This window comes from Pholcus phalangioides, unplaced genomic scaffold (genome assembly GCF_987345545.1).
Source record: "Pholcus phalangioides strain wild (caught in Gottingen) unplaced genomic scaffold, Ppha-v1.0 ptg000017l_1, whole genome shotgun sequence".
Taxonomy (NCBI): Eukaryota; Metazoa; Arthropoda; class Arachnida; order Araneae; family Pholcidae; genus Pholcus; species Pholcus phalangioides.
This window is the reverse complement of record NW_028301610.1, coordinates 59,594,778-59,622,146: the sequence shown is the minus strand read 5'-3', so window position 1 is coordinate 59,622,146 and position 27,369 is coordinate 59,594,778. Positions and strand designations below refer to the sequence as shown.

Genomic DNA, 27,369 nt, shown 5'->3' with positions numbered 1-27,369 from the left:
CCACAGGCCTAGAGTTTTGACTTACCCCCCCCCCCCCCCAAAGCCAAAAAGCGGGCAGGTTTTATACCCGGGGCGCTTGATCAGAAAGAGAGCTAAATTCTCCTTTCAACGATGTATTTAGAACTACATTAAAGGGGATGCATGCTTGCCCCGGCTGTACTATTTAAATGCGGCTCTGGGGGGGAAGTGATCGTCTAGCTTTGAAAGCCCTTTCGTTTTGGTGGCCTGCGTATAGATATTATAGACATGGCTTCATAGCTATGATCATTTGATCATTTTTGTCGCACCACAGTCATTTTCTGCAAACGAGGGCTAATTAGACCGGGACCTACCATTTATTGCCGATTCCGTACTTCAGGCTTGTTTTTATGCTCATCGAGAGATTGTGCGCTAATCCTTCGATGAGGGACTTCCTGTGGTAGTTATTTTTTCTTCAGTCATGTCGCCGTTTCTGTTGTACCCGTGTCTGGAAAGATTTCTGAAACGGACGAACTGGGTATCGAATACGCGACACCTTTGGTACTTTAGGCGAGTATCTTATCGATCTGGGCTACCGCGCCCTCTTGGCTATGCTTTATGGTGAACCATTAGGGCAATTTTTCATGGGCCCTCCTCTATGGTGAATTTAAAGGGTGAAGGAGAAAAAAAATAACAATAGTTTCTCAGGCTGGAGCCATGTCAGCCCATAATAGAGCAGTAGCCCCAGTGCCCGGGCCCACTCATACAAATTACAAATTTTCTTATTGGGCGGTGGGTACTATTGCCCAAATTTATTGTCAAATAGCTTTTTATTACCATTCTATAGTAATGCACAGTTTGATAGTCATTCTCGTGTACTAGTGTAAACCTAGAGGGCACCGCGCTGGGTCGATCGAGAACACGTTTTGCACTATTCTGCAACAAGCCATCCCCCGGCTGACAGGAAATGTTCTGCAGTAAAAACAACCATAACAGTGTTTTTACTCTTTTCTTAAAATTCTTCCAGATTGTTCTGCAGTAGCACTGATTTTTCTACCACGTTCGTCGCAGATTTCGGCATATACTGCTTTGTGGGGGGGGGGGGGGGAAGAGGAGAGAATATGATATGAATTAAAGGTATCGGTAAAAAAGCTAGGAATATTGTTTATTATAGGCAACTCCTTATCACATACTCTTAAACTTGCAATTTTGCTGACATCTCTTTTAAATTTTTAATGTGGCGTAGTTAGTACCATCATGAAATGCATTCATGAGCAATTTATTTACAGTAAAAAGGTATTATAAATCAAAAAGAAAAAAAAAATAGGAATAAAGCAATTTTTTCTCAGACAAAATGTCCAAATTAGTGCATTTTTTGACTTGTCCAAGGACTTAGAGACCCCTTTGAATGCTAGCAGACACGCTAACATAATTTCCGATAATTTTTTGTTGCTCTTCGTCTTCAAATATTATCTTTATATATCTCAAATAAAAAATATTTTATCACAAATAAAAAAGATTTGGCACCAATTCCAATTTTTTAGACGCCATGGTGACCTGGCACCTGAGATTTTTCCAGCCTTTTGTTACGAGTTAATAAAATTATAAAATTTAATAAAAAGTATTTTTAATTTTTTTCATATATATTTATACATTTTTTACAAATACATTTTAAATTTTTGAGACCCTTGAAAGCAGGGGGGGGGGGGTGTGCGTGTGGAATATAAGTTTGTGTAAACTTATCTCCCACCCCCCCCCCCCCCGTTATGCGAGTGTGAGCACCCGCGGGTCAAAAATACTTCCGACGCCCCTGGGTTCAACACCCTGTTGAGTTTCAAAATAAAAAGTGTAACACTTAAAATGCTACCTTGAGGTACACCTTGTTTTTGAATTTGGGGAGTTGATAATGTGCTTCCGATCTGTACCCGGAAGATGCGGCGAGCAAGAAATTTCTTAATAAAAATGGGCAAGTTGCCCCGCAAGCCGCAATTATAGAGGTCGGAAAGAATTCAGTGTCTCCAAGTACGGTCATAGGCCTTTTCTATATCGAAAAATATGGCTATCATATGCTCCCTCTTGACAAATGCTTGTCTTATTGATGTCTCAAGGCGTAAGAGATTGCATGTTGTGGACCTGAACCGTCTGAAGCCGCTTCGATGTTTAGATAAAATATTGTTAACCTCAAGGTAGTGCATAAGGCGATAGCTGACCATGCGTTCCATGAGCTTACATAGCCCCGCATATGGGTTAGTTCTTCATTCATGGTAATCAAGTTAGGATCTGAGATGAAACCATGTGAATAATTCAGCGTGGGATGAATTTTCACTGTTATTGTAATGTCCCCAAGAGATGTAAGCTTCTGAACGAGTTCGGCTTGTTTAGGTGTGTTAGTTTCGATCAGTAGGTCTCCTGAACGAAGAGCCTTCACTGATTTTAAAGTACCTACTGTGCCATAGAGAGCTTTATCTATTAAAAATGGTGATACTTTGGCCAGCTGTTTCTCGGTATCCGAAGAGTGCAGAAAGAAAAATGAGACAGTTGATGAATTTGTAGCAGCAGTGACAGTGACATGTGTTTGGTTCGAAGCAGTTCTTTGACGTTTTGGTGCATTTGGATTTTTTCCCATATTTAAATGGGTATTGTTCCACTCTCACCTACCATGCCCACCATGGAGCCCTATGAGGGGACGCGCACACGTAACCAATGAAGGTTAGTAGCAATGCCAGGTTAGGTGAGAGCTGTACACCACCAAAGCAGGCGAGCAGACGCGTTCAAGATCCAAGATCGTCGTGAAGCAGCACCAACAAACCTCAACGACGTCCGGCAGGCCTGGCCCCTCTACCTGCCCAGTAGTGTAACCCCTTCAGCCACCGAGACAACCACAGCCGATTGACCTGGACGGGGCTAATCTAAGCCTCCAGTTTCAGCTGAATCCGAGGCAAAAGCTAGCGTATCAGGCTAGCCAGCATCCCCATCTCCAGCCTTACGGGTCTCCATGCACGTCAAACACGCAGGTAGACTGCATCCCAGATAGCGCATACGCTAGAAGCAACGCCCCGCCTGGGAGGACCCTTCCCCACCTAAGCGGGCCCACAATGAGGGGTAATACATAAAAGACGAGAACAGGACAAGACGAGACGCAAGACAAGTACTGCAAGATGTGTAGAAATAAACATGTAATCGGGGCTATTGTACGTGAAAGATATGAGCACAAATAAGCGATGACAATGACGTGTGATAGATTTGGCGTTACCCAGAGTGCACCACGAGGAGGCCTATCACATTACACCCCGCGAGAGGCGTGATCGGCCGATTACGTTTAGCGATGCCACTTAAAAATTTTGACCTTGTTTTGTATGCAAATTGTTTTTTGTAACTTATTGAATTGTTATTGAGAGACGGAGTGTTTCTGGTGGACGAATGGTCCTAATTTGAAATCGGTTTAAGTTGTATAAAAACACGTCTCTCATTCTCACTAATAGCATTCATTCGTTCAAGTATTCACTTCTTACTTGAGTAGCTAACTCTTGTTATTCTCGGCTTCAATAGTGAAACTTCAAAAGATGTTGTGATTTGAATAACTACCTTTCTTGTTCCCGGCGGTCCGGTAAAGATATTGATTTTATGAAAACTAAATAACTACTTAACGAGTCTTGCAGTTCAACATGTGACTGGTTGCCCTCTCTACTAGATCAAACTTAGATTGGTTCGATTCCTGATGAAACTTCTAGTCTAATGCTACAGAAACGTCCAGTACCTCTGCTATCTTCGACGTTCAACTGGCTGCACTCCGGTGGATTTTCATCAATGATTGCTGGGAGAGCTACCTGAAACCTGGTTGCTGGCGACTTGATGGACGTGAATGGATCTACATCACTATCGCATCTAATGCACCTGCATCTCTTGGTCTGCGAGAAGAAAGGTGATGTCCGGCTAAATGGACATGGACTTCTGTGGTGAGATCCACGCTTTTTTATAACTAAAATTGATGTTTGAATAATTGACTTTAATGCAAAAAATTTGTTTTAATGAACGAGTCTAACTTAATGTGAAATAACAATGTAATAAAGCCTCTTGAAGTGATACAAAACAACTTGCTTGTTTGTTTTCCTGCTTGTTGTCTGCTTTTAACTGGATAATTTGAACTGGGCACGTAACCCCATTAAGGGATGTTACAAATGGTGTCGCTATCCCGGATGTAACTAGGGTCACAGATTTGGGAATTCTCATTGATGAGTGGCTTAGGTTTTCTGAACATTTTTCAGTGGTGGTCAAAAAAGCGAATAGAATGCTCAGTTTCATTTTCAAAAAGGTCTCTTCGCGTTCTCCTGAAGTCATTCTTTTGCTTTTCCAAGGCTTAATTCGTCCTGCACTGGTGTATGCTATAAGGTTTTGGAGACCATACCTAAAGAGAGACAGACTTGGTTGAAGGGGTGCAGAGAAGAGGTACACATGTCCTTATTGGCACACAGGGCTTGAGTTATGAAGAGATATTTTATTTTTTGAATATGTTTACATTGGATGAAGGCAGGTGTTGGGAAATATGCTCAAAGTGTTAAAAATTTTCAACGGGATGGGTAGAATGGACAATGAATTATCTGTACACCGTTAATCGACTACTTTTACAAGGAGACACCAGTATCGATTGGTATGGGACAATGCGAGGTTATGCTGTCGCAGGGAATTTTTTCTCTAATAGGGTTGTTAATAAATGGAATAGCTTACCCCTCCGGAGGTATTAAATTCTAACACAATTGACACGTTTAAAAAGAAATATGATAAACGTGTTGTGGAAAATCGAGAAGCTATTTATACTTAAAATTAGACAACCATAAGTATTCTTTATGGGCACCGTATAATATTTCATCATGTATATATATTGTTTGTCATTGCATTTTTAATTGGGTTGCTGTATTTTTAAAATATATGACATCCATATTTGTTATGGGTATCTTTTTTTCAGCCATCTCATTGGGCATTTTGCCTGTTGTAGCATTGTACACTGCTGGCCACCGTAAATGCAACACCCTGAAGGAAGCATGCAAATAATATGAAATTTACAACATGCATTAGCGGAGGTGAGATATGCAAATGATTAGAATTTCAGCGCAGACGCACATCACGCGCGCCTGTGGCGCCACTTCATAGCGCTATTTAAGGCTTGGAGATTTCGACGATTTGAAGTACGGCAATTGTGTTTTTCTTGTGGTTTTTTCAAAAAAAACGATCAATTATGCCTCGTAGAAAACAGCGATCATCTTTTGATCAAGTATCAGAGTTCGACAGAGGAAGGATAGTGGCCTACCGAGATTGTGGATTATCTTTCAGGGAAATCGGTAGTCGTGTTGGACGAAACCAAACAACTGTAATGCGGATATGTGATCGTTGGATGCAGGAAGCACGTGATGACAGGCGTATTGTGCGTATGGCAGTGACGGATCGCTCAGCCACATCACGAACCATAGCACAGCACATTCAGTCTGTACCGCATCATCCAGTGTCTGCGCGTACCAATCGACGGTGTTTACAGCAGAGTGGTCTGTCCGCAAGACGTCCATTGCTTCGTCTACCCTTGACGCAGAACCACAGACGTCTCCGCCGCCAATGGTGCGATGAAAGAAGGATGTGGACGGCACAATGGAATGAAATTGTCTTTACTGACGAGTCACGCTTCTGTCTGCAACACCACGATGGTCGGATTCGAGTCTGGAGACACCGTGGAGAGAGGATGCTGAACAGCTGCGTTATGCACCGCCACACTGGTCCTGCACCGGGTATTATGGATGGGGCGGTATTGGATATCACTCTCGCACTCCTCTAGTACGCATTGCCGGTACTTGAAAAAGCCAGCGCTACATCTCCGAGGTGTTGGAGCCAGTTGTCCTTCCTTACCTTCAGGGCTTGCCCACAGCCATATTTCAACAGGATAATGCGCGACCACACGTGACACGCATTGTCCAAAGGTTCTTCGTCAATCGCCAGATTGAATTGCTTCCCTGGCCAGCTCGCTCTCCGGATCTTTCGCCGATAGAAAACATGTGGTCCATGGTTGCTCAACGATTGACCCAGATTACATCCCCAGCTGCCACACCAGATCAACTTCGGCAACGTGTGGAAGCTGCTTGGTCTGCTGTACCCCAAGAACACATCCAAAGTCTCTTTGAATCAATGCCGAGGCGTGTGGCAGCGGTGATCTTCAACAATGGCGGCTACTCTGGCTACTGATTTTGGCAGGAACCACACTTCACAGAAGTCTATAAATTTAATCATTTGATGCTTGGCCAACATGTTATCTACAAAATAAATATTGTTGCGATATCTCTTGTCTTTCTTGGTGTTGCAATTTGGGTGGCCAGCAGTGTATTTGTATAATTTATATTTTTATGTTTTGTCTCGCTTCCTGCTTCTTTGTTAAAAAAAAATCCCAGGAAATTCTCAGAATGTTAATCCATACTCAATATATTCAATTTCCCAGAACTTTCAGATAGATAGATCTAACATATCAACTTCAAGAGAAAACAGAATTGCTGAGATAAAGAGTGGAAAATTGTCCCCAAGACTATATAATCAAGCGTAGAATTCTGAAGCAATACCTTGTTACTGAAATACATCTACTTGCTCTTCAATACTTTGAAAAATATCCTTGCTTTGATTAAAAGCTATATTTTTCCCAGCTTAAAAAAAGTATGGGTCAGAATCTGACCCAATCTTTGTGCTGTAGTGGTGGGTTGGTAAGATACAGAGTTAGAGATGGGAAGTGTTTAGGGTACATGGGTTCAAACCCACCCACCTCCAGATAATTACAAATTGCCCGAGTGGCATGGTGGTAAGATGCTCGTCTACCATCGTGAAGGTTGTTGTCAGGGTCCCGGGTTCGAACCCAAGGGAGGAGAATATTGATAAGATATTTTCCTTAACGAACTCGAGGCGACCACCGATAGACAGCGCCTTCACTTCCAACCCATCTCACTAATGGCAGTAAATTGCACTATAGCGATATGGCCAGAGTTGGTGTTTGGTGAAGTAGTCCTATTTACAGGGGACTAGCGGGGTTATAGCACAGGGCAGCGAATTCAAAGAATGAGTGGTCAAGAGAATTAGACTAGAATGGAAGAAATGCGGCAAAATTCGTGTAGCGCACAAGTGACAAAACAATCACTTATTTTGCTGCTGTGGTGGTCGAGTGGTTATAGTGACGGACTCGCGATGCGAGGATCCGGGTTCGAACCCCACAGTGGTGGTCGGCTGAAGTTTGTTTTCTGTGGTTCCCAACTTCAAGGCGCAAATGCGAGCCAATCTCCCCGTTAAAAAGTCTCGCCACAGAGAGCAACAGTCCTACAACAATAAATCATTCAATCATAACACTTCACTCATAGTTTGAAATACTGGTGGCAGATGGCAGCACTACACATAACAAGCATTACAGAGAAACAATAAACTTCACGTCAGGTTTCACTACACGCACATTCCCGCATGTACCGATTCGTTGGGGGGTGGGCGGGGTGCATGTGTGGTGTAGCAGTAGTAGGTAGGGCCTCCAAAAAATGGCTCGGGGATCCATGATGTTCTTAAGTCAGCCACCTCGTTGGGCAATTTCCCTGTTGTAGCGTTGTATTTGTATTGTATTGTATAGAAGTTCAACTCTTTCCAGGGAAAATTTAAGCCAAATAGATCAAGCGGAGATGATGGGATGAAATCTTATTTTGGATACAATAAAAAAAATCCAATTCTCTTTTGAATTCATCACTCAACTCGTTCAATGAATCCAGATAATTCATATCAGATATCACAAGACTATCTTGTCCAAACAATTTAGACACTGAATGTGGTAAATTCGATCATCTTCTGTCTCTTCTGAATTAGAATTTTCTCATCTCTAATCCACGCAACTTGATTTCTGTGTTTGCAACTATGCCAGTAGTTTTTTTTCACACTGTATTTGACAAGTCATCAATGCCACAAAAGGGAGCACAAACTTTTTTTCTTTGAACCCTGAGTGTTCTTTGGTGTAGAATGTTATCATGTTCACTTGACTGCCATTATGGAGTATGGCACTAACTCAAGTTTCTTTTCCTTGAGAATCATAAACACACACAGTACTCAGAAGAGTTGATGAATTTGTGTTTATGATATTACTCAGGCTATGAAGAGCATCTTGTTCTTGGCTCACCACAGCTCCTCCTTCTGAGGGTATGGGGAAGCTATGTTTATTTTTTCATTGTGTGACATCTTTATTGCTTCTCTTCATACCTTTATTCTTCTATTTCTGCCAGATGCAAGAGACTTGTCTATCAAGTTGCAAATAGTGCATACAAACTTTAAGAAGCAGCGTGATGTCATATCCTTTTTTTAAACAGCAGTACCATAAATTATGTTGGCACACAAATTCATATCTTTGTGAAACATTCATTCTTTGAAATTTTACACATTTGAATAATGCATGAAACCATTTGTAGAGATCCAAGATTTCATATTTTCCTTATCATACATGCCAACCTTGGCACCAAGCCTCTCCGTAGTGGCAATGTTTGCTGACAGGAAGGGGACCCCCCATTTTTTTCCCACGGGAGGGGTACTGACACTCCCTTCCCAATGTTTTTCTCTTGTGACTATTTAAAAAAAATTCAAATCAGTTTTCTTGTATTGTTCAACTCGACCAGGGCATTTACCCAGCTCTTACGAAAGTAGCCTATCGTTTAACTTTGAGTATGTTTTTGCCATGAATATTTCTCACAAAATTACTGAAAGTTCTTCGATTTTTTGGAATAGAGTACTATCATTACTCTATTGTCATCTACATCCCTCTTTGCTTTCTTTGTAGAAACTTATTCTTGAAAAATGTTTTGAAGAAACTTGATAAATTAAACACACAAGCTCACAGCCTTTTTTTTTAAAGTCAGTGATTTAAACGTTTTTGTTAAAAGGGTCCACCTTGGGATTAAACTTGTGGATGTGCCGACACCCAAACAAAATAAGCCTTTGGCTTTCAACGAGGTTGCTTCACTTCAAATACAACTCAATATTTATTCTTCGATTATGCAGTCTTTTTGAGCGACACCATTTTCTATATGATAGGATAATAGAATCTAAAGAAATCCTCAATCAAAGGCAATTGCTTTTGGGGGGGGGGGGAAGACTTCTGTAGTTTTTCACAATTCACTTTAATTCTGTATTTTATGGTAGAAATCTGTAGAAACTAGTAGTTGGCAAGTATTATCATATGCCAGACCCTTTGATTATACACAGAGTAATTAAGGAACCCTCTGTGTGTGCAATATATTCGACACTGAATTCCCACCACGCATTTACTTTACGAAAGAGGATAACCCTCTCTCAAGAATAAAAAATTTTTCACTACAAAAAAATGTTAATGCCTTAAATTAATTCAAGCTCAGCAATTTTGTGTTACACATAGTTTTTATGTTACAAAAATCCAATTGAAATCAAATTAATCTAATTTTTATATTTTTTAAAATCATAATTTTTTTTCATATCTTGTGAATGGTACAAAAAGAAAATATGCCTTCAACTTGTTGTAATTAATTCATTTGATACATAATATAACGTGAAAGTCAACTCTGAACACATGCAGCTGCCATCTCCTGAATGGCAGTTTTTGGTGATTAAATACTATTTATTTTCACAATATTTTTGCGAAGGAGGCCAATAAAAAACAATGCATTTGAATGTGAGATTATATATATATATATATATATTGTTTAACACTGTATGAAAATTCAGTGATTGTGGGAGAATCAACAATAGTAGAAGGAAGATTGTTCCAATCAACTATGGTACGACGAAAGAGAAGCTTTATTTTAAAGCAAAAATTGGTTTAAATTTTTGGGAATGGCTTAGCTAGAATTTCAGAAGTATCAAAGTTTAGATGGCCATGGAGAATTTTATAAAGCATGGTTAATTGAGAAATAAGTTGGAGAGTAGTGATAGGGTGGACAGTGTCTACCACATGCTAAAAAGCAAAACTAGGTGACTTTTCAGGGAATTTTTCTCATCCGGCAAAATGAACCATACAAGATACATGGAAAATTAGCTATATATAGAGATGCTGATTTTCTTTTTGGAAATAAAAATTCATTCCCGCTTCCAGTGGGGGGGGCACTCAAACAGTGGTCTCTCATATGCTGGATGAGTACTCTACCGCAAAGTTATTAAGACAGAATATTTCATCCCTGGAGTATATAAACTGAAGAGCCTAAAAAGCTGGTACAGGCATGCGTATGCAAATAAAGAGATATGGAACCAATCATAGTACGGCGCTGCTTCTGCAACGCCTATATAACACAACAAGTGTCTGGCATAGTTGTTAGATCGGTTACTGCTGCTACAATGGCAGGTTATCAAGATTAAAGTGAGTTTGAACGTGGTGTTATAGTCGGCGCACGAGAGATGGGACATAGCATCTCCGAGGTAGCGATGGAATTTGGATTTTCACGTACGACCATTTCATGAGTGTACAGCGAATATCGGGAATCCAGTAAAAAATTAAATCTACGACATCGCTGCGGCCGGAAAAAGATTATGCAAGAACGGGACCAACGACAACTGACGAGAATCATTAAACGTGACAGACGTTCAACCCTTCCGCAAATTGCTGCAGATTTCAATGCTGGGCCATCAACAAGTGTCAGCGTGCGAACCATTCAACGAAACATCATCGATATGGGCTTTCGGAGCCGAAGGCCCACTTGTGTACCCTTGATGACTGCACGACACAAAGCTTTACGCCTCGCCTGGGCCCGACAACACCAACATTGGACTGTTGAGGACTGGAAACACGTTGCCTGGTCTGACGAGTCTCGGTTCCAATTGCTTCGAGCTGATGGACATGTACGGGTATGGAGACAACCTCATGAATCCATGGACCCTACATGTCAACAGGGGACTGTTCAAGCTGGTGGAGGCTCTCTGATGGTATGGGGTGTGTGCAGTTGGCGTGATATTGGACCCCTGATACGTCTAGATACGACTCTGACAGATGACAGGTACGTAAGCATCCTGCCTGATCACCTGCACCCATTCATGTCCATTGTGCATTCCGACGGACTTGGACAATTTCAGCAGGACAATGCGACACCCCACACGTCCAGAATTGCTACAAAGTGGCTCCAGGAACACTCTTCTGACTTTAGACACTTCCGCTGGCCACCTAAATCCCCAGACATGAACATTATTGAACATATCTGGGATGCCTTGCAACGTGCTGTTCAGAAGAGATCTCCACCCCCTCTTACTCCTACGGATTTATGGACAGCCCTGCAGGATTCATGGTGTCAATTACCTCCAGCACTATTTCAGACATTAGTAGAGTCCATGCCACGTCGTGTTGCGGCACTTCTGCATGCTCGCTGGGGCCCTACACGATATTAGGCAGGTGTACCAGTTTTTTTGGCTCTTCAGTGTATATATATAATAATAAATGGCACCGTGCAATGGACAGTGACAACAATAGCTAATTGCTCATAAATGACATTGGGGCCACCAGACAACAACATATATGTTGAGAAAGATGTCCTCTCCACTTGTTAATAAAAGCTATACAGAAAACCGACTATATGTAGAGATGCTGATGTTGTTTTGAAAAGAAAATTCATCTCTGCCTCCAATGGGACTCTAACCTCCAGTCTGTCGTATGCCGGATGCACACTCATTGTGAATTTTTCATGACTTCTGTTACCCATTTCTTATTTCATGATTTTTCATTTTCTCATTTCACGATGGTAGACCGGTCTACCCCTCCCGTAGGGAAAAAATTGCCCCCCCCCCCCTGGTGGAGACTAAGTTTGCATTTCCTTGAAATGCTGTTATTAAAAATGAAAAAAATATGGAATAAAAAGCTTTCAGTGTTCATATGTGAAAACTAACATCTTGTGATGTATATTTTAATAATTTGGGAGTGTGAAAAAGAATGCTCACAGGATTTACAACAGTTAAAGTAGCTGAGAGGTTATGTGGTCGACTCGATTAGCTGATCAATCTGGTATTTCAAGCTGTTCTAGATCAGTCTATGCTGGCATGGGCGTGACAAAAACTAGCTTGGATCAGTCTGTTTTAGTCAGGGTACTAATTTTGGCCTGTCCAACGTGGCAAAAATTATTGAAATAGTATTTTATAACTGGTGTAGTAACACTTTCTTTTATATTACATTTTTAATGAAAATCAATTTTTACTTCTAACAAGCATCAGAATATTTTTTGTTAGAAAACGGGGTTGCATTCATTGTGACCAGGGGTGGTTTTAGCTATGTATAGCACTTGTTTCAAGCACCCTGATTGATATCAGTTTTGACCATTTTAAGTGGTTTACCATAGAAGTTGGGCGAAACAAGTGGCTAAACAAATTTTTTTTTAGTTTAACTTTTTTTTTTTTAAATTTAACAATATTTATTTTCATCTGCTAATAAATATTTCAAAAACATGCCATATTTTTATGTATCATTATGAAGTAAAGGGGTTTTGGACAGTTTAAGATACAAAAGTTTTGGAAAATAGGGTACTCTGATTTGTACTATGATGACCAAAACCTTGCCAACCCTGATTTGTATTGATTATTCTTTGATATTTTGTTATTTTTATGGCTTGAATTCAATTTTATTCAAGTTAACAATAAATATTTACTTAAATAAAATTAAATAATCTACATTTAAATATATATATTCATACTTTATTTTTATTTTTCAGTCATTTGGATAATTAAGGCAGTCTCATATAACTACTTTTAAAGGAAAAGTGAAATTTAAGTTTTGACCACTTGAAGTGGTGGAAACTGATATTGACCAGGCCAGTTAAAACCACACCCCTGTTCAAAACTGATGCAACTCTGGTTTTAGCAGCATCTAGTGAACATATAGGATATGCCAGTTTTTCAATGAGTCTAAATGAAACTTGGAGAGAGTTAGCCTTTTATATATTCGGTGTTGATATGTCAAATTAATTATAGGCATGTTTTCTTTTAGGACCATTCATTTTGAATGGATGTATCAAATAACAAAGATTCAAATTTATGTGACTCACAATTCACACAGGATTTCTGGTGGACCCTGGGCAGCACCAGTAACTGTTCCCCTGGATGTGTTCATGATCCATCCTCTCACACCTAGCTCTTTCGCTTTAGCTTTAGTATACTGATTGAAAGAAAGACTGATTAAGAGAACATTTTATATATTAAAAAAATAATGTTTTATACAAAAAACAGACACGACAGCTGACTGCCTGGCGAGGTGAAAATCTCTTTCATTATAGCAAAAGTCTCATTAGATACTACACTCGTTATATCAGACTTTTACTATATTATGCTATGGCATTTAATCTGGCAGAAAAAATTCATCACAAGAGAATGCTCAGAAATAAGACCAAAGTGAAAATATCCAGGAAATACTGAATAAACATTTAAACTCCCCTGGGACGGCTCATTATAAAGGCATGAAGGTGTGTGTCTAGAGAATTTTAAAGCTTGGTTTCCAGACTTTAAAGCAGAGGTGTGCAAACCATGGGTCACATCAATGAACTGGGGGGGGGGGGGGGGGGGGTTGCAAGAGATTCTCCAAAATAAAAACTTCCAAATAAGTTCATTTTTATTTAAAAATATGTCAAAACTAAATAAAGAATGCCTTTATTCAGCTGAGCATGTATTATGCAATGTAATTTGATCATATTCTACTTGTAAAATAATCAATATATCGGCTCCGTCATGCCAGAATCACAAATGTACAATGTCTTTGCAAAAAAAGAGCGTGGGAAATGACATTTGAAGGTTTACTCCCCCCACTTTACTCTATGGAAGTTATTTTTCTAAAATGTTTTGTAACACGTGTTTCAATAAGGATACACATTTTTGTTTCAGGCACAACTTAGATAGTAAAAGTGCCCAAACAACTGATAAAAAAAAAGAAAATTTATACAATCGTGCTTCTGGCATTTCGCGGACAATATCATGTTAGTACATTTGTAGGGTGACTTTCAGGGGAAATAGGGTGACACAGGAGAATCCATCCGATTTCAAAATTGTATATTTCATAAAAATTAAAAAAACAGTGGAATGATAAGTAATATGTGAATATATGGGGGAAATGTATCTACGTTTTATGAACAATTTTTGTTAATGGTCGATATCAAGTGTAGAATCGTTTTGAAATCGGATGATTCTTTCTTAATCACCCTGTATATGGAAATCAAAAACCATAAACTTCCATCAGGGACACTAAGTACATAAAAAAAAAGAGTAAATATTTATATAATATTAAAAATTGAACAACTTTGGAAGTCAATATCGCCTAATTAAAATCGAAACAAGCATTCTGAAAAGTGCTCTCGGGACAGCACATTTACTGGCAAAAAATTGGAATGTCCCAGAAAATCAGTACATATGGGCAGCTTAATGTATGGGTCACTGATAAATTTTTTTTATCAAAAGGGAGTTGTGCTTCAAAAAGTTCGTGCACCACTGCTTCAAAAGGTCTAAATCAAGGATGTCAGACTCAACTAGACCTTGGGCCATTTGCTTCAAATTAGACATCTTAAGTGGGCCACCACTTATTAATAACAAAAATTTGTTATTATAATTTGGAAATGGAATTTTTATGGACTCATTAAAAGAATGCCATCATAACTGCAATCTATAAAGCAGGTGACAAAAATGGCTTGAACAATTATAGCCCTGTTTTGGTTCTTTGCACGGCATCAAAAATTATGGAAACAATTATGAGTGTCTATTTCTATATTCAAATATGCCCATAATATCTTTCGAACAACCAACACAGGTTTCTTCCAAATAGAAATACAGAAATTGCGCTTCTTGAATTTAGTAACTATGTTGTTGATAATATAGACAGATCAAAATAAAACAATAGCTATCTTTCTGGATGTATGGAAATGCTACACAAATTCTATTATCTTAAGCAATACGTAAATTTACCTTTCCTATTGTCATTTTATTATGCCATTAGTAATTAACATCTATTATATGGCCTGACTGTGCAGGGAAGCAATTACATAAGTACTTTATATCCCATTATTCATATACAAAAAAAAAGATTAGAACACTTACTAACGATGATTATTCCACTCCCACATACAAACTTTTTGCCATTTGATATAATATACTACTGCTTCATTACCTAAAATTTCACAGATCAATAATCCTTCTAAACATGAAGAGATACAGGGGGACGTGGGGGGACATTGCCCCCCCCCCTCAGCATCAATGATGGAGCCAACTGATCTAATGTATATGAATTGGCATCATCATTATCATGCCCCCCCCCCCAGCCTTTCATGTCTATCTCCGCCTAGGCTTCTAAATAAAAATCAACTCGACCTACTTTTCAATACTTCAAGAACATCGAGTAGATTTAGCAATATTTTATCTGTACCACTTATTCATGAAAGAGTAAAGAGAAATCATTTCATGTTTCTTATTCCAAAATTTTACAACAATCTGCTATCTGACATTCTTGACTGCACTTCCTTTTTTTTCTGTATTAAAAAAAGAAGTCTTAATATTTGCTCTCCATAAACGATATTGAAAGCTGTTTTTAATATTCAATATTTTTTTCTGAATTTCAATATTGAGCTCTTAAAAGAAAAAAAACACTACCCCATCACTCAAAAATTTCTATAAATCTCACCTTTTCTGTTATTTTAATACTAATTATTTGATTCATTTCTTATTTTATTTATGAGTAAAAAAACTCATCTTAATTTAAATCAATGTGATATCTTGTGTCTGTATATGTATCTGTCATATACATAGATGTTTTTGTCTTGCATCTTTTCTTCTTAAATTAAGATTAATTTATTATTGCTATTTACTGGATTTTCTTTGTTTTGTGTAATGCAGGTTTTGTAATGAATAAAATTGAATTAGCAATTAAAAATTAATTATAAAAGCAAGGCTGTTACATAATTCAATTAACTCTTCAATATTTAACTTATATTAACCCACTGGAAGGACCACCAATCCCTTGAGGTCACAGAGTGGCTGTATCATCATAATGTTACTTTTTGTGGAGTATTGTTTTGTGTTTTCTTAGTTTGATTGTATGTTTTATGTATTATGCTCAGTCCAATATAAAAAAAAAATTAAAAACTGTTCAATTAGAATCAAAGAGAAGTGAAAGAAGAGTATTAAATGAACCATAAAACTAATTATGCATATCTATCAAAAATAATTGAGAATATTCTCTTATAAATAGCTTCCAAAAAAACTCAATTTATACCTAAAACTTGCAGTGCATGAAAAATATGCGTTATTAGCTGATCATTCCCTTGAAGTGGGGTATTTAAGTCATTCAAATGTCCTGTAAAATATCAATTAAGCATGCTGAATATAACACCCGTGTCTTATTAAGAAATAAAACATCTTAATCTTTCATTTCTAGGAACAGTTTTACCTTGTTTAACAGTAATTTTTTAATTTAAACTTTACGTCAAGACAACGAACTAATTTCTGTGTAATAAAGTAAAACTTGGAAATTACTCTCCAAGTCTTGAAGAAATTGCCGGAATAAGAACTACTTGGGGCCTTTGGAGCAAATAAAGTTAAAAACGATCATCACAAACTTAAGGGAACGAAATACGCTTTCCATCAAAGGACCTGCTGATAAATGACCCAATGTAAAGATCGCAGTTTAAGAATGTCTCATTACATTTTCCTATACTTTCGCTTTAAGTCTTGAAGAAAAATTTATATTTTTGTCAGTCATTGCTGATGTACCACTCTTTCTCATTGCTACACGTTTGTTCAAAGGAGGTTGATATTTTTCCTAAGTGCACCCCAAAGCAGAATGTTTTGCATTGTTCTGCAACAAGTCCTCGATTGATTGGGAGAATGCTTTTTGCAATAAAAATCCCCATAATAATGTTTTTACACTTTTCTTAAAATTCTTCCAGATTTTTCTGTGACATACGCTGTAGATTTCTGCATATACTGTTTGGGGTAAGTGCATAATTTGATAAAGTTTACTACAATTTTTTGTTCGAAATATCTTCCCTTATGGTTTCGTGAACAGAAAAAATTAATGAAAATTTTTCAGTGATGTTCATATTAGCCAGAAGAAAGTAATTTGAGCCATGTCCAAGATCACCCAAAATTTCATCTAGCACTATTGAAAAGCAATGTATATTTGAGGATATTAGCCTACCTCCAATTTGATGCTGGTCAAGCAAATTATCAGATATTGCTGTTTAACAGCAATTTCTGATAATTTACACTAACCTACAGCTGTTTGGAAATAGTGGAGGTGTACACACTGTTTTGGGGGAGGCGAGGCAAAGGCATTGTGGCTGAATGTTCTGACTTTCCATTGCTGGGTGAGATGCCCCCTTCCCCCTTGTCAGGAAAAAAACATGACGAGGGACTGAAGTGAAAAATAAAAACTTCTTCGTTAACAAGCAAAGAAAAAGAAAGAAAAATAGGGAGAAATTCTCGCAATGAACACAATTTTGGAAAACCGCCACCTGCCAAAGACAACAATTTCCAGCCGAACCGTTTTCAAACCAGCCCAATTTGGCAGGAAAACTGCCAATCTGGCAACTTTGATAGGGGGATGTTGCTTTAGCTGTATGAAGAGAGGAAGAAAATAGGTCACTTGGTGACCTTGAACCCATAATCTTCCTAGAAAAGAGAAACGTAGCTACCAGAAAAGTGTGAGAGATGGAGGTCGCGCTTTCTTTTCGCTAAAAAAAGTGACCTGGGCCCAAAAATACATAATAAAAGTGACCAGCTTCTAAAAAGTGACTTTTAGGGGAAAAAGTGACCCGTGTCGAGCCCTGCTGTTATTCTTTCGACCCCAAAATATCTCAATATAAAAATAAGAAACGTTTGCACATATTCAAGACATTTTCTGCAACATGTAGAGCCTCAATATATATTCTTATATGTATTATTATTATTATACTTTGCACATTGGCTCTCTTTCTTAACAAGCACGCTCTGGTCACGTGAAAGAATCTCAGTACATTCTGTACTGAAACACGAGATGATCACGTGACCGGATGCCCCTTCGGAGGGTCCGAAGGGCCATGTGTGTGAGAACATCAGTTCAACTCCAGCTCTCACACGAGATGCACCAACGTCGTCTTTCTCTCTCTTAATATATGTACTATGTAAATAATATCTTCTATATAGCATCATAATTAAAGATAATGTATCTACAACTACGTCTCATTCATACGGAGTCAGATGCAATTGCGCTACCGTCACCACTTAGCATTAGATTTCAGCAAGCATTTATCGATTTCTTAACCAAAGAATTGTCACTGAAAGGCTTTGAATGTTTCATGAATATGAAGCTGATTTTATATATGTAGAGGCTCTTATTGCCATTTTTTAAGATAAAATTTTCACAAATTTTAATAGCAAAATTTTTTGGATTGGATTTTGGGTTTAATGGCACAAAAGCCAATAAGGCCAAAATGCGCCAAAACAAATGATTAATTAAAAATGAGATTAAACTCATATATATTCTTGCCAAGTCCAGAAAATAAAACTATGCATGATAAAAAAAAAGGTTTGCGTTAAAAAAAGACATGAATTGTAAAAACTATAATTTATCATATAAACCAATGGCTTTGATGAATTTAAAAATGCGAGATGTATCGCAATGGTCAGATAAAATGTCACAAAGTGAAAGATGACTGACCAAAAGCGGTCATAAAATGATGACGATGGTGCGAACAAGTAAAAGCATGAGCAATGGTAAATGGACTTTGACAATGAGGGCACTTTGGTTGACTCTCTCTAAATAACAAATATGATTGTGTGATGTGACTGCATCCTTGTGTCTTATGTGTAACTGGGCAAGCAGAACTTCCTCCTTTCGGTTAGTCCTGCAGCTCGAACACCAATGGTCAAGTGTAGGCTTGATAGCATGTAGTTTATTATTAATTTGATTGTTCCAATGATCCTGCCAGTGGCGATGCATCACTTCTCAGAGGATTGAGGAGTGGTCACTGGCAGGTATCAAAAGGCTATTGTCAATTTTAGTTGTTCAAGCTGCGGTGTCTGCTTTCTCATTAAAAGGTATTCCTACATGACCTGGTATGGATTGGATTGGATTTTAGGTTTATTAGCGCAAGGACCAGTTTGGTCAAACTGCGCCAAAACACATGATTATAAAAAAGATTGTCCTTTTGTCATGTCGAAAAATTAAAAAGGCGCTTGATAAAAAGCAGCATGAAACGTAAAACAATGACATGAATTGTAAAACTATAATTTGTTATAAAAACCAATGGCCTCGATGAATTTAAAAATGCGAGATGCATCGCTATTGTCAGTTAAAATGTCATGAAGTGAAAGATGACTATGACCAAAAGTGGTCGTAAAATGATGACGGTGATGTGAACAAGTAAAAGCATGAGCAATGGTCAATGGACTTTGACAATGAGGGCACTCTGGTTGACTCTCTCGCAAATATGATTGTGTGAGGCAACTGTGTCCTATGCGTAACCAGGCAAGCAGCGCTAAAACGCGCGGCGACACATGATGTGGAACCAGCAGAGTGACACCGCGGCAAGCCGTACTCCCGCCATTGTAATCAATACGGAACAGGGAATGCCGCCTGATGTTCCATGTCTCAGAGGGCTTCGTAAAAGTTTCCTGGAGTGCCACGCAAACAGGATGATAGCGATTGATCAAATCCTTGAGATCTTCATAATTGGATCTAAGACCACGAATGTTCCATTGGATTATGTTGGCCATAAATTAGTTAGAAGTAGACGGTTCGAGATCTTTAAATTTATTCCGGTCTAGTTTCCGGCGAGTACCACCAGATTCTGATGGATTATCAAGATCCATGTCACCAATTGACTTGTCATCAATTAGTGACACATTCTTGAGGGTGGGACATTTAATTACTCTCTGTATCGCTTTTCTTGAATATCCGGTCTTTAACTGTTTCTTTTTAGATTTATTTCCAGAATTGATCTTGGGTTTAGTACCGGTAGATTTTTTGTATGTGTTAGCCGTTGCTTTTTCCGCTTCTTCTTCGGAGGTAGTGGACTCCCTCCGGAATCCAGCAGAGCAACAGCAGCCACAACTATTGCACGGTGGGGTAGATGATGATGTTTGAGTTGATGTGTCAGCTATTGGTTCAGTCTGAGTTGTTACGGATGCTTTGGTGACAGTGTTAGTCTCATTAGCTGACGATGGATTTGTTACCATATTAGAATATGATCTAGTACCTATTGGAGTTTGGTTAGAAGTTATACGACGGAGTGCTTCAATATATGAGATGTTATTAAGGACCTTGATCTTCTGGATCTCTTTTTCTTCGTTCCATTTCGGACATTTCCTGTCAAATGCGGGGTGGTCGTCCCCGCAATTGACGCACTTGAATGGTGAATTGGTGCAGTTGTCTGAAATGTGGTCCTTCTCACAGCACTTTGCGCAGGTGGGTTGACTACAGCTGTAATATGACGTCCTCCGGGTCATGTTTTCCTTAATTAATGTCAAGAGAGTTCTTACCTTTAGGCCCCAGGGACCGCTTAGCCACAGGAAACCACTGAAGGTCTCGCTAGCGTACCGGTATGGGCTAGTTCGTTCGCCTAGTCTTTCGGCTGGAGTCTTCCAGTCGCTTGACGAGGATGAGACTGCAGGTCAGACAGCTAATGTCCCACCTAAATTAATCTCTCGGCATTATTATCCTTAATTCTTAATCTGTTGGTGCCTCCCGGGAGAGATGTCACCTAGTCTCATTGGAGGTTGTGTTCTTCGTATGTTCTAAGTTTTATGTTAACATAAGTATTTCGTTTGCCGGTGGATGGCCGCGGACCTCCGTTGGTAAACTTTCCCGATTGTCGTTGGTCGTGTTGGGTGAACCTGGCCAGTTCACCTGACATGTAGCCAAACTGTAATTTAATGTTTATACTAATACTTCGAAATTATATGCAAATTATACTGATGTTCTTTTTGTTGTGACGTAATAGTTTATTGTTCTGATGTAATATTTCTCATGATGTGACAGAGTATTTCCGTGGTCCAAAATACTTGTTCCCAACTAGTGTATATATTAGTGTATATATTAACCCACCAACTAGTGCCACAGGTTGTGGTTATTGAACGATCGCTTCATATCTCATCGCATCCCGTTGCATTGTTCTTCACCTCACTCGTTTAATGAGTTTGGTGCTCCGATGTTGTAGCACAGAGGTGCTAGTCTTTCATTAGTCAGGTATTATGTAACGTGACTTCATCTAGCCTTGGGAACAAATCTTATCATGATTATCTAATTTTGCATTTGTGTCTCGGCAGGTCCGAACTTTTAATAGTAGTTTTACATATGAGCAACAGCTTGGTTCTTCAAATGCTAGACAGGTGACATCGGAAAGGTCTCTACCCAGAATTCCTGGTCCAGTTGGAATTGCCAACTAAGTGAAATAGTGTCGACAACGGCTGATTTCAACATCCGCCTCATCGCCACCTGATTCCCGATCTCCTGTAGCTCTGGCTCCTCGACACCCGCTGCACTGACATCAGACGATTGTCTCTCCCACAGGCTCACACCTGTTGCTTCGCCAGACTCTTGGTTCCGATGTTGTGCTAGCTCTAGACAGTATGGCTCGAAATAGGAAACACGGCTCCCAGCTGGCTTCACCCATCTCGGGGCCAGTGAGGATCGGCCTGTGACGATCTCACTGAAACAGACGTCCACTTCAAATCCGGACTTAGTGTCTCACCTATAACCACATGCCGAAGTTTCGAACCTACCCCAGATAAGTGCAAAACATGAAAGTCTCTGTGATACGTTAACATTTTTTTTAGCGTCAAACTAAATTTTTAATATCGTTGGAAAATTATTTGAATTAATATTGTAAGCATGTTTAACCTTAGTAATTGAATAAATGTCTTGATTTGAATTCTGTTGTTTCATTTCCTTGTGCTGTCAAAAAACTTGAGGATAAAAATAAAATCCGGGAGGTAACATTTAAAGCGTTACAATAGTTGTCAATTTAAATTATCGGAGAGCTTGAAACGCGAATTCAGCTAAATCATCACACGCACAACAATCCAATCATTGATTAAAAACTAAAATACGTACGATAGAACTATTCGATTTCAGAATACGCATTAGCATGGTTTTAAAGAATTGATGATCAAGACCATCATTTGATTGATGATTAAACCCATTTTCCACCACTCTATCGGTTTATAATAGAATTTCACAGTTTTATGTGAATATTATGAGGGGGCACAAGGCATCTGACCCAGAGACATTTTGAATTCATTACCTTCAAAAAACATTTTAAGTTGACAGAAATTGAAAAACAAAAAAACAAAAAACAAATAAATTAAAATATTGAAAGAAAAATTTTAATTTATTTCAAAAAAAAAAATTAATTTTTGATTGTCTTGGGCAGGGCCAAGCGATCTTTCTGAGATCCCAACCGGCAAATTCTCAAAAATTTTAACTGGTTGTCATTTTTGTGAGGCCCACGTCCTCTTGAGGCCCAGGTGGACCCATGCATTAAGACGGCACTGGTCTTGGGGCAGACACACAGGACCTGTATACTCCCTCTTGCATAGGTTTGTTACATTTTACTAACTTACCATTACTACAAAAGTAGGTTGAAGAACAGGTCATCGCTAAAATTAAATAGATTCGAAAAAACGGGACACTACTTCAAAAAAGGGACGTATGGTCAGGCAAAGATATATGTAAATATTATGGCCTGTACAGAGAAATGACTTGCATACTTTTATCAACACCAATCATTTCTGACTCCCGGCATCCCTGATCAGGATCAATAATTCAAGAGAAAGCAAAATATTTTGCAAAAAGTCTCAATCAAGGAAATTAGGAATTATCCTAAGTATGAAAACTTTTTACAGAAAATTAGACAAAAAATTTTTGAATTTGTAGATGTTAGAATGGACGCAAAAATTTGTTTTAGATGCAGTTGAAATGGTTGATTCTGCATGGAACTCGAGCACGAGTGCCACGATTCGGAACTGCTTCAGTCATACTGGTTTTTGTTCCGAGTCTTTGGAAAATGATTATTTCTCCGAAGATTCTTCCCAGATTAAGAATGGAGAAAGCATAAATAGCACTATGGGTGATTGTATCGATGATGAATTTGTGAGTATTGACTCTGATCTTGTAACTTCAGGACTTTTAGAAGACTATATTTTCTAAAATCAAATCAACTAAAGCAATTGCTTCATGTTTTGAAGAAATAGAATCACAGAAAGTTCAGATGAAGTATCTGCACCATCTCATAATGCATTAAAAACTCTAGATGTGATACGTCACTTCCTACGCAGTCAGGAAAAAGCTGAACAATCGCGGGATAAACTGAATAGTGTAGAAGAATGTTTTCTCTTCGGAAAGGAAAACAAGCAAATATACTTGATTATTTCTGATGAGGTAAATTTTTTTTTATACATTTTGATTCTATTTTGAAACAACCCTGAATTAAAATTAATGTGAATTAAAATTTTATTTAATAGAATTGTTTTAATGTGTATAATTACGTACACAAAAATGATCAGACAAAAATTTAGAGTGAAACCCTGCTAACTCGACATCCGCTTAAGTCGACATATTTGTCGATACTTTTGGGGTGTCAAGTTACCTAGAGTCTACTGTCTACTGCACAAATTATTCACTAATTTTTTTCCAAATGAACAGTTTTTCCGCATAAAAAAAGAGTTAGATTCATCAAAAAGCTGACTTTCACAGAATCTGAATGATTGAGGAGTGTCTAAAATAGTGATTGAATTACAGTAAAATTTTCAAGATCTGAAAATATATCCTGATGACGCTTACACTCCTAGTGTTGGTGAAATGTTGTAGAATTCAAACCCACAGTGACCTTTCAAAGTAGGAAACATTTCTTTATTCAACACTTACCCTGAAACTTCAATCAAGTACAAAGGCCACAACGGACAATGTCCAACAAAGTGGCTGAAAAAATATGCTCATAAAAAATATGAATGTTGAATATTTATTATCTATTTTAATATTTATATCTAAACTATATAAAAAATACAGAAACCCAATCAGAGCAATAAAAAACCAATAATTATGATAAGTATAAATATACTGCCCATAAAAAATTATGGTTGTCTCATCTAAGTATGGATAGCTTCTCGATTTAAACACGAACATGCTTATTGTATTTCTTTTTAAACGTGTCAATTGTGTCAGAATTCACAACCCACAAAGGTAAGCTATTCTATTTATTGACAACCCAATTAGAAGAAAAACTCCCTGCGGCACCATAACCTAGAATTGTACCTTACCAATTGATACTGGTGTCCCCATGTTGAAGCAGTTGATTTCCACGATGTATTAATAAAATGTGGTTCATTTTATCCATCTAGTTGAAAATTTTGAACACTTCTATCATATCTCCCCCCGACATTTGTGCTCAGGTAAAAATTTTCAAAAAATCAAGCCACTTTCCATAGCTTAAGCATTATGTGCCATCAAGAGCATGTGTGGCTCTTCTCTGCACTCCCTCGACCAAGTCAAAATGTCCCTCTGTAAGTATGGTCTCCAAAACCTGATGGCATACTCCAATCCAGGATGAAAAGCCCCAGAACCCAGAAAAGTGAAAGGATCACTTTAGGAGAATGCAAAGACACCTTTTTGAGAATGAAACCAAGCATTCTATTTAATTTTTTGACCACCACTGAACAATGTTCAGAAAACCTAAGCCACTCATCAATAAGAATACCCAGTTCGGTGATCCTAGTTGTATCCAGGATAGTGAACCCATTCAACTAATAAGAGAAATGTGGGTTGTTCAAACCAAAATGAGCGACCAGGCACTTGGCAATGCTAAAAGACATGCTCCATTCATTTGCCCATGCTGCAATCCTGTTTAGGTTGGTCTGGAGCAAATCCTGATTGTTTTGATTCTAGACTACCCCCATTAACTTGATATTATCTGTGAATTTGCTAACAATCCTATCGATACCCTGGTTGAGTTTATCGATAAAAAGTGAAAAAAAATAAGGGCCAAGGACACTTCCTTGAGGGGTGACACTTGTCCAATCATCCAATCAGGCAATTCCCAGTTAACCATAACCTGTTGTGACCTATCTCTTAACCATGATTCTATCCAATTCAGCAAGCTGCCCCCAGTCCCGTGTAAACGCTTCAAGGGTTTACCATGTCGAACTTGATTGAATGTCTTCTGGAAATCAATCTCTCGACATTTTTGCCCTTACCCAAAGTAACTTAAATTGAAGTTTAAATTATATACAAAACATATGAAGCAGAATTTATCAAAAGTAAAAACAAAATGTTTTACATACCTTCCTGAAAAAAACTCCTGCAAGAGAAAATGCAAAAACTTGAATAAAAAAAATTCTTATAATTAGATATTAGAGATAATGCTCAATTTTTTCAACTTCAAAAATATACATTATCACATTTAGTCTGAAACTATGTTCATATAAATATTATAGAAGAAAGTCAACTGATTTTTTCTAATAGTAGGTTGGTTTAATTAAAAAAAAAAAAATCAAGTGTGATAAAATTGTCCTCTAGCGGACGCTGTGCAGCTGATTACCAGAGTTTTCACTTTGCTATAAATCACTATCGAAGTGCTCTCTTGGGAGGACTAAATACACCAAATCCAGTTTCTGCTGCTTATTTCTGGTGTATATTCAATTCATCCTTCAAGATTGTCTACACCAGATGTGCACAAACTAACAAACAGTCTGTGGGCCAAATATGTGAAATGATTACAGCTCGTGGGTCCCAAACAAGCACCCTTATTGTGTTGATTCAGAGAGAAACATTGACATGCATGTACCATTTGAATCCTCTGGCAATATTAGATGCATCCTGAAAAAGTTGTGCAATGATTTAAATCAGCAGTTCTCAACCAGTGCTCCGCGGAGTCCTTGGGGCTCCATGTACACTCTCCAGGGGCTCCGCAGCCATCCGAGGAAAATAAAAGAAACAGTAAATTTTAAAAATATTTATGATTGTTTTTTCAATCACAAAAATAAATCAGTAGGCCTATCTTTGACGAATAAATAAAAATATGCCCACGGGACTCCACCATAGAAATGTTTTATTAATTAGGGCTCTACGTGTCAAAAAAAGTTGAGAGCCGCTGCTTTAAATGCTCATATCCAAGTATTCAGAATATATTAGTGTTTTTGATGTCTGCGGGTAGATCGTATTACAACAAATCTAATGATACTTCACTGATGCCAATGCCAATACTTTTTCCAGTCTGGACACCACGCTTATGGCCCGTATGTAACGAAATTGATAACCTCCCAAGATATAGCGTATAACAATGCAAATAGAAGTCAATGATGTCACCTGATAGGTATTCTTGAGACAAATAACATACCACTCTGGACACCAGGCTCGTGGACCACATTCATAATGAAAAATTATTTTACACTATATTTTTTGGCTCGTTCAAAAAATATACTATCAATATTAACAATAAGTTAGTGGACACTTTGCAGTTGAGATTTCTTGAATTTATAGAAAAATACTTGAATTGTCCTGAAATTTTAGTCATGTAAACCCTAGGCCTAGGCTTGCACTCACAATTTCCAATGAAAAGTTAGTCACAAGTTTAATTAGGAGCGAGACCAAAAATCAAAATAAAGTTTTTGATTAACAGTATGATAGCAAAAGGAACAAATGATTTTTAACTTTCACAAGATATTTTACTTATTTTTAATGTTTGTATGCATTTTCGTTAAAATATATTTATGAAGATATGTTTCTTTTGAAAATTCTAATATTCATTGCATGTTTTTCTCTTATAATAAGTTTTCAATCAAATCCATAGGTCCCAATTCCCACACATGAAAAATCTGTAGTTTATCACGTGATGAATTATTTTGCACCAGAGAAAACATGAAGTATACCTAAATAAAAAGAGGAAAACGGGATTTCTTTGAAAATTTCAGGCATTTCTGTGCAGGAACTCTCCATAATCTACAGATTTAAAGGGCGGGCCATTGTCAGATATAATAGCATCAGGAATTTCGTGAAAGCAAATATGTCTCGGAGTTCATCCATAGTAGATGCAGTAGTAGAAGATATCTCTTTCACCTCAGTCCACTTGGAGTAGGAATCGATGAGAATCAGGAATTTCCGTTCTTGAAACGGTCCAGCAAAGTCGATGTGGATCTGTGACCAGGGCACCCTAGTCACCTCCCAAGGGTGCACAGGAGAATGTGGAGGAGCATGTCTCGTCTCTTGACAAAATAAACAACCAGCAACATGATTTTTGATATAGTCCATTTGAGGCCCCCATATGTAACAGCGTGCCAAGCTTTTCATACGTTCCACTCCTGGATGAGCGATGAAGCTCACGTAGAACCATCGAACGCCCCGGTGCAGGTACCACCACTTGATTTCCCCATAGCAGACAGTTCGTGTGAACTGATAACTCATTTCGCTTTGAGGAA

At 38.2% G+C, this 27,369-nt stretch overlaps 1 protein-coding gene across 6 annotated transcripts in view; it reads right to left on the bottom strand.

Moving 5' to 3' along the window:
- LOC149074194 (acylphosphatase-2-like) overlaps positions 1–27,369 on the bottom strand; it is an 86,697-nt gene that overhangs the window by 35,871 nt on the left and 23,457 nt on the right. For all 6 annotated transcript variants that reach the window (XR_016194430.1, XM_089246796.1, XM_089246800.1 and 3 more), the window contains exons 3-4: positions 25,237–25,253; positions 12,990–13,099 (exon numbers count right to left, since the gene is read on the bottom strand). Coding sequence is in view for 5 of the 6 variants with exons in the window: in XM_089246796.1 (XP_089102922.1) it covers positions 12,990–13,099; positions 25,237–25,253 (127 nt within the window). In the remaining variant the exon portion in view is untranslated. The remainder of the gene's footprint in view (positions 1–12,989; positions 13,100–25,236; positions 25,254–27,369) is intronic.